This window comes from Artemia sp. Qi Xiang Cuo, chromosome 15 (genome assembly GCF_049724085.1).
Source record: "Artemia sp. Qi Xiang Cuo chromosome 15, ASM4972408v1, whole genome shotgun sequence".
Classification (NCBI taxonomy): Eukaryota; Metazoa; Arthropoda; class Branchiopoda; order Anostraca; family Artemiidae; genus Artemia; species Artemia sp. Qi Xiang Cuo.
In genome coordinates this window covers 35,430,397-35,439,425 of record NC_142808.1, presented here as the reverse complement: position 1 = coordinate 35,439,425, position 9,029 = coordinate 35,430,397, and the positions used below count along the sequence as shown (strand labels likewise).

At 34.6% G+C, this 9,029-nt stretch overlaps 1 protein-coding gene across 1 annotated transcript in view; it reads left to right on the top strand.

The window, feature by feature from the left end:
- The first annotated feature begins 2,994 nt into the window (after positions 1-2,994).
- The window catches only part of LOC148943609 (venom serine protease Bi-VSP-like), a 102,398-nt gene continuing 96,363 nt past the window's right edge, over positions 2,995-9,029 (top strand). The window contains exon 1 of the mRNA XM_089100897.1: positions 2,995-3,121. Coding sequence (XP_088957023.1) covers positions 3,001-3,121 — 121 coding nt within the window. The 5' untranslated portion in view covers positions 2,995-3,000. The remainder of the gene's footprint in view (positions 3,122-9,029) is intronic.

Sequence of the window (9,029 nt, the reverse complement as noted above, 5' to 3'; positions counted from 1 at the left end):
GTATGTAAAGGGTCAATTAATCTGCCATTTGTGTTTTTAAGGCGAATAGGTATAGACTTTGATTTTCTATTTTTTGAGAGCAAATCATTAATGGTGGACCAAATCTTTTTCAGGTTACCCTTGCAATTGAGAGTTTGTGTATACTAATAATTTTTCTTCACTTCACGGATTAGTTTAGTGTATACGTTTTTATAATTTTTATAATTTTATCGATCAATATCACTACTGGTCTTACAGTCTAACTTGTATAATTTGTTTTTACGATATGAGGAGACAATGAGGCTATGTGACATCCAGGGGCATATAGCAATAGTTTTCCGGTTAGGTTTACGAATAGGAAAGGCTGAATGAATAATCTCACTTAGCCGTTTCACAAAACCATTTGAGGCAGACTTTACCTCTTGACAATTTAAAACATCAGACTAGTCAGTGGTTCTTAGGCAATCGATAAAAAGGGTCATATTTGCAGAGCTGTAATTTCTAGTAGGTGTTGGGATATTATTTCTAGAGTGTAGAGTTAGTGGTTGCGAAGGTAGTGACAAGTAAATAGGAAAGTGGTCTATCAGATCCGAATATATTATATTTGAGGTCAGGTCATTTCCCAGAGAAGTAGATACAAAAATGTTGTCAATTAATGTTGAAGTTGATCTCACAGGATCAACCCTACTGGGGAAAAAAATTGTAGGTAGAAGACCACTTGCGGTCACTGATTCAAGAAAAGTGTCAGATTCAATATTTTTACCAACATTGAGTAGGTTACAAATAGAGTCCCCAAGAACCATTGCCTTTTTATGGGGTGGATTAATAAAGTAGATTAATAAAAACAAGGAGAGTATATAGGAATTTTGGCCGATAACTATGTTAACAATTATTTAATAAATGCCTCTGAGATTTATTTGTGTAGAGAAAATAGATTCGCACTCTGAGAGCCTGGTAAAATTTTTATTCGAACGTATGTAAAGCCAAAATATCAAACAATTCGTGATAACAAATAGTAGGTAAGGGAGCAACTCAGCGGAATAGTAACCGAAACTCTAAAAAATGGAATTTTTATAACAATTGACACATCAAAGTAGTTTAATTTTTATGAAGATTCCAAATATATGAAATTCATTAAGTTTAATGTTACCAATCAAAAGCTACGAGCCAGAAAAAATTTGCCTGATTTTCGTCAAAGGGGGGAAACGCCCCCTAAAAGCCAAGGAGTCTTAATGAAAATCACATCTTAAGATTCAGCGTATCGGAGAATCCTACTATAGGTGTTTCAAGCTCCTATCTACAATAATATAGAAATTTTATTTTTGGCCAGAAGAAATATCACGGATGTGTGTTTATTTCTTTTTTTGCTGTTGTTTTTCCACCAATATTAATTTTATCGATCCATTGGCCCTAGAAGATTGGCAGAGGGGTTATTCGAGCAGGAATAATAAGTTATAGCGCCCTTTTAACCAAACAAAAAGATTAGAGGGCAACTACCCCTCCCAAGCCCTCCCCCCAAGGATATCCAATCGGAATTTTGAGATACCTCTTTGGTTCAGCATAGCTGAAAGGTCGAATTACTATGCCTATGGGACGAAATGACACACCTTCCCCCAAGGCTCATGGGGAGAGGACTGTAAGTTATGAAATTGGCCCACTATATATATATATACACACACACACACACACACACACACACACACACACACACACACACACACACACACACACACACACACACACACACACACACACACACACACACACACACACACACACACACACACACACACACACACACACACACACACACACACACACACACACACACACACACACACATATATATATATATATATATATATATATATATATATATATATATATATATATATATATATATATATATATATATATATATATATATATATATATATATATATATATATATATATATATATATATATATATATATATTTCCTGGATAGGAAAGTTTCTCCTGCAAATTTTCTGATGAAAATTTTGCACGAAGGGGGAGAGGAGAGGATTTTGCATGAGTTGAAAAACGGGCAGATGACCTTTAATAAACTGTAAAAATCTTTGCTAAAAGTCTAGATAAGGTAGTTTCTGCTATCTTGGAAATGGGTTAGGTTAGGAAAACCCTTCCTATCCATTCCCTTTGAATTATCCTTACTCTATGCCTATCTACCTTATTTCTGCCCTAGGGTGGATGATAGACTATCCATTAACAAGTGAAATGAATCATTTTTATAAAATTCTGAAAAGTTTGCTCCATCTTTGCCTCTCACAGAGACCATCTGTCTTGGCCTTACTCTAATTAGCCATGGCCAAATCAAAGGATTTGGTTGTTGAATAAAATGAACTGGGATTTTAATTTAAACGTGCAATTTCTGTTACGGAGGGGAAGAAGGAGTTTCCATAGAGGTTAAAATTAGAGAAAGCATATTTTCATTTATTGTCAGGAAATGTTCTTCTTTTTAACAAGTATTTGATCCCTTTTGAACAAACCCCAAGTGGTGTCTCTTCTTGAATTGCATGTTTATATGCACTTATTATCTAGGTGGAAATCGTTAAGCGAGGTCAAAGGCCGTTTCAAGGATCAAAGAAGAACAGAATCCATTCCAATTCTTCTCGGTTCAAGATATCTGAGTATTTTTTTTTTTTTCTGAATGTTTTTCAAAACGCAATACTCGAACAGCGTTTAAGAGCCTGTTTGGTAATTACCAAAACGAAATATTCAAAACTTGATTTGCAGCTTGATATGGGATAAATCATAACTTTGATTAGGGGCTTGATCTAACATTCACGTCATATATTTTAAGAAGTAACAAAATACGGAAAACCAAGTAAACTCCAGTATTTTTCAGGGCTGAAGCCGCTCAGATCTTGATTTGAACCTCATGGAAAACCCGTGGTTAGAGCAAATCTTACGCAAAGAAGAGGAAAACAGGTTTGAAACTGAAATTAGACATTCTCAGTCTTTATGCAGATGCCTTTAATATGTTAGGTTTTGTGATTTTTTATTTCTCAATATGTTTTTTCAACCATTATCCTGTTTCTGCAGAACATACAAATGTTACCCTCTCAGAGGCAGCGCATAGTAGACATCGTTTTAGATGGGGTGAGTTGATACTTTTCTTTAAGCGTCCCAGATCTTATTTACCGGAATGAATCCTGAGTTATGCACCTTGTCGGGTGGGGGGAGGTAAGTGCTGCTAAAAACATTGTTTTGTTCCAAGATTTTAATGACAGTATTTCTCATTTTCTACTTTTGAGGTATTTTTTTATTTTTTCTTCTTTGCCAGGGGGTCAATACACCTTAGCCGTCCTGACCCCCTGGTGGCACCCATGCTTTGCGTTGCATTCAATATAGCCAAAATTCCCTCAGATTCTTTTTGAGCAGTTCCCTTAGTTTTAGTTTTCCATCCAATGGTAAAGAGAGGTACTCTTGCATTATGCGGGCCTCTTGGGTTAACTGCTATAGAGTAGGCAATGATAAAACCCGTTTTTTACATGTTTACCACTATAGACTAGTCAATGATAGCATGATTTTCATTGCGTATACGATATTAAACTGTGTTTTTTTTGGGTTTTAGGGAGGGGGGGGGTACCTAGGTTAGGTTGGGTTACGTATTTAATATATGGTATGCTTTACCTCCCCCCCCCCCCATCACAGACCCCCCCCCCTAATGTGCAAATATACAGCCCAAATTTGTTTATAAACTAGTATATATTCATCCTATTTTATTTCACTAGCATTAACCAAACCTGACTTTTTAGAAAGGCCCGCATGATGCAAGAGTACCTAAAGAGATATCAGGAATAATTCCAAGATAAAATATGTTTGGTTATAGACTAGACTTAAAAATAAACCTGTACTATAAAATTTCAGCGCTTGAAAAAAAGCAACAAAGAATAACTGGTCCACTTTAAGGCTCGGATATCGAGTCTCAAAGCCCCTTCCCTCTACATGACCCTCACATTATGAATAGCTCTACCCATTGCCATTAGTTATCAGCTTAACATTGAAAGAAATTAAATAAAAGAAACTTTTCGGACAAGTGTTATTTTATATATAGATATATACCATTTTAAACTTAATCTCAGAAGATAAAAATAGCTTTTAAAATTCAAAATCAAAACGAGCAGAACTTGCCTTTAAAGAGTAAATCAAGCTCAAAACGAACAGAAATTAAATAAACAATCTTAGCCAAAAAAAATACAACAAGTAAAAATATAAATGAATAAGTAGATCTTAAAGAGAATATGCAAATCAAGCTTAAAAGAGAAAAAAAAATCTATTGAAGTATAAATGAAACTCAAAACCAACAGAAATTAAATAAACAATCAATGCAAACAAACATACAATAGATATTAATGTAAACGAATAAATCAATCTTAAAACGAGTGAAACAGAGTAAACCTTAAATTAAATATGCAAATCGAGCTTGAAATGAACAAAAATGACTACAAACAAGAGTTTGGGTATCGCCTCCTTCTCTCACTGTAAAAGTCTAAAACCTCCTGCGTCATTGGCGCTTTACTGAAAGGGAATTTTGTTAAAAATATTTCCTTTTGTGCTTAATATTGAAAATAAACATTAAAATTACAATAAAATTTTGAATTGATGAGCTTCCAGCAATTAATATGGTTGTGCATCAAATATTCAGTTTAATTTTTTACCGGTAGTTCTTTCTAAAATTGTTCAAGACGCATATATTTTTACTACAAACAAGAGTTTGGATTCCCTTCCTTAACAGTAAAAACCAAGAGCCTAGTGCGTTATTGGCGCTTCACTGAAAATGAATCATATTACAAATATTTTATTTCCCAGTTCTTATAGCACTGAAAATGAAAATAAAATTACAGTGAAATAAAATCTTGAACTGATGAGTCTTTCAACAATTAATATCATTATATATCACATATTCAATTTGATTTTGTTTATACTTTCCAAGACAGTATAAGACATACAGGGTTTTCTTTAAAGTGCCAATGGCGCGATAGATTTTAGACTTTTGCGCTGAGAGAAGGAGACGATACCCAAACTCTTGTTTGTAGTCATTTTTGTTCATTTCAAGCTTGATTTGCATATTCAATCAAGGGCGCCAAGAGAAAATATTCCAGGTGGGAGGGGCCTAAATGCCAAAATAGCATTGGTGGTTGGGTAACAGTTTAGGTGACCAAACTACGACTTTCCCCGAAGATGATGAATTTTGCAATCAATTTAAAATCCTGAGAAGCTATTTGATTTAATAGTATCAATAACTATATTTTAGGCTTCCCAGTTGCAAAAGAAGTAAAGCCACACGGTAGCAGTACTGGATTCAACCAAGTTGATTCGCTTTGTTTGTAATGAAATTAGGCTATGTTTGGTGATCTATAATTGCGTATCAGCTATAATAAGGGGGGGTGGTGGTGGTGGTGAGTCATTGTTTAAGTGGGGATAGGGTAGATTCCTACATAAGTACATTTTAATGGACAAACTGTTTTCTCTTCATGAGGCTTAAGATAAATGTCGAAAGAGGTAGGGGGAGTAGAAATTCATTAAAATATTTCTCTATGGAGCTAAAATGCTACATTCCCATATGTATCATCGCAGAGGTGGAAAAGGCAACGCAGGTTATGATCAGCCCCGTCAGGAAATTTCTTTGGGGGGGGGGCAAATACTGCTAGGAACTTCAGCCGAAATAAACGCAGGGCGGTACTAATCAACGTAAATCATTGATTTACAAATTTTAAATGCAATTTGCCAGGGATTTAAGGGACCGGTACCTCAACTTATGTCTTGGTTAGGCCTGGCTATGATTTGGAAAACAATCAGAAATTAAATAAAAAAGAGCTTTTCAACTGAGAACAAGGGACAGATTTGAAACCTATTTGAACATATTATTCTTTGTATGAAGGGGGCTGTCTCCTCCTAAGCTCCTTACTCTTTACTGTGAAGTTTGGCTTTTTCTCAAGTTTTTAAAGAAAATTTGTAATTGGAAAAAAAAATTCAAAACACTAAAAAACTTTTGTGTAATGAGCAAGGTGCTGAGAAGGGGGTGGTCTCCCTTATATACAGAGTAATTTATATTTGTTTTAAGTTTTAAACTTACTCTTTACTTTAGTCGAAAAACCTTTTCTATTTGTTTAATTGCATTTCATGAAACTGTAAAGTTTTATGAATACAATACTTTTGGTAACGCAGAAAAAACAATCAATATTTCAATGATCTCTGTTTAGATTTTGATGGGTAATCAAACAGTCCGTGGCAATGACCTTACAGTTCGTTACCAACGAGCGACCTGGCTCAATAGTAACCAAAACTCTTAAAAAACGAAATTTTGATACCAATAGATATATCAAAAGAATTGGCTTATTATTTTGATTCCAAATATATGAGTTTCATAAAGTTTAGTCTTACCCATTTAAAGCTACGAGCCTGAGAAAATTTGTCTGATTTTCAAAAAAGGGGAAAAGACCCCCTTGAAGTTGTATAATTTTAATGAAAATAACACCATCAGATTCAGCGTATCAAATAACCCTACTGTGGAGGTTTGAAGCTCATATATGCAACGTTTTTTGTTTTTTTACCAGGGGTGATCGTGTTGACCCAGTGGGCCTATAAAGTCCGGAGAGGGCTCATTCTAACGGAAATGAAAAGTTTTAGTGCCATTTATAAGTGGCCAAAAAAACTGGAGGGCAACTAGACCTTCTTCCACACCATGTTAGTAGATACCTATATATAACTCGTGACAGGACTACGTGGTTTATGGTTTTCTCACTGAGAATGAAAAAACAGGAATTTTTTTCAATTGGAAAAAAAGGAACTTTCTCAAATTTATTGTTGTTTTAATGTATTGTTATTTGTGTTTTTCGATTTATTTTATTTTTTTAATTGTTGTAAAAATCAAATTATGGATGTTTTATGGTTTTTGTCAGTCAGAATTTGAAAAACAGGAACTTTCTCACATTTATGTCTGTTTTTATGGTTTTTGTCAGTGAGAATGGAAAAACAGGAATTTTCTCACATTTAAGGATGACAACAGCAATTTATGTCCCTGTTTTGTGTCTGTTCGTTGTCAGTGAAAATGGACATGCTTGACGAGAATGTTATGAGATTGTTTGGCTAACCTAACCCGAGAAATTGATTTATATAATCGCTAGGGGAAATTATTGATTCACGAAGGGGAGAATTAAGAAACATTATGGCTTCTTTAATCTTAGGTCTGTGGGATAAACGTTCTTTAGGTCAGAGAGAAAAATTAATATTCCATTTTTAAATAGGGCTTCATTGATATTTAGTGTCAGGAATTATGAATTACATCACTTGTTATCACGGAATTATGCGGGAGTCTAAAGAGATAGAAATTCTATTTCTAAATACGGCTTCACGGAGCTTTAAGTCGGAGAGATAAATTGATATTCTAACGAAACCCTAATAGTTTAGCTAGGAAAATTTATGAGATGAAGAGATTAACTTAGGAAAGGGGTTCCTAGAAATTTGAAATGCGTTAGCGCAGAGATGCCATACAAAAGGAACACGCTGAAATTACGTTTAGGGATTATTTGGGCGAAACCATTTTATCCATTTTATGGGATTATTTCGGCGAAACAGTTAGAGACATTTTGAAAGAAGATTTTAGGAAAGGTTTTAGAAGAGAATTTGAGGGTGAAACTCTGTGGTCGTTATAATACACAAGTTCCATTTGAACTGCGTTGTGAGGTCCTCTACCCCAAACCCCAAGGGTTACGAGAGGGCCCCCCCCCCCCGCAGGAAGCCCCCGGTACTCAAAGGTCCCCCAAGCTCCCAAAGAGCCCCAGCCCCCCAAACGCCCTCCTCAGACCCTCAAAGGCCCTCCTCTGGTCCTCAAGGGCCCCCGCATCCCCAAAGGGCCCCCGGACCCCAGAGGCCCTCGCCCAGGTCCCCGAGGAAGTGCGCCGGCATGGCAGGATGCGCCGCAGGGGGATGCGCCGCGGGTCGGGGAAAGTGCCGCAGGGATATGCCGCAGGAATGCGCCGCAGGGTTGCGCCGCTTTTTGTTAGAGTTCTTGTTTAGTTTAATTTTAGTTTAGAGTTTGATGTTTTACCATTGAGTTTCAGTTAGAGTTCTTGTTTAGTGTTAGTTAAGAGTTTAGAGTTTTTAGCTTAGAGTTTTTGTTGAAGTTCTAGTTTAGTTTAGTTTTAGTTAATAGTTTAGAGTTTTAGGTTAGAGTCTTAGATTAGAGTTTTTGTTAGAGTTCTAGTTTAGTTTAATTTTAATTAAGAGTTTGATGTTTTACCTTTGAGTTTCAGTTAGATTTATAGTTTATTTTAGTTTTAGTTAAGAATTTAGTGTTTTTTGCTTAGAGTTGAAGCTTAGAGTTTTTGATGCAGTTCAAGTTTAGTTTAGTTTTATTTAAGAGCTTATTGTTATAGCTAATATTCTTAGCTTTGTGTTTTTTTTAGATTTAGAGTTTATTTTAATTTTATTTTATAGTTTAGAGTTTTATCTTAGTCTTAGCTTAGAGTTTTTTTGTTAGAGTTCTAGTTTAGTTCAATTTTAGTTAAGAGTTTGATTTTTTTACCTTTGGGTTTCAGTTAGAGTTTTAGTTTAGTTTTAGTTAAGAGTTTGGTGTTTTACCTTAGAGTCTTAGCTTAGAGTTTTAATGTGAGTTCTATTTTATTTTATTTTTAGTTAATATTTTAGAAATTTATCTTATAGTTTTTTTTATTAGAGTTCTAGTTTAGTTTAATTTTATCTAATATTTTGATTTTTTTACCTATGAGTTTCAGTTAGAGTTCTAGTTTAGTTTTAGTTAAGAGTTTAGAGTTTTTAGCTTAGAGTTTTTACTGAAGTTCTAGTTTAGTTTAGTTTTAGTTAAGAGTTTAGAATTTCAGCTTAGAGTCTTAGCTTAGAGTTTTTGTTAGAGTTCTAGTTAAGTTTAATTTTTGTTAAGAGTTTGATGTTTTAAATTTGAGTTTCAGTTCGAGTTCTAGTTTAGTTTAGTTTTAGTTAAGAATTTAGAGTTTTTAGCTTAGAGTCTTAGCTTAGAGTTTTTGTT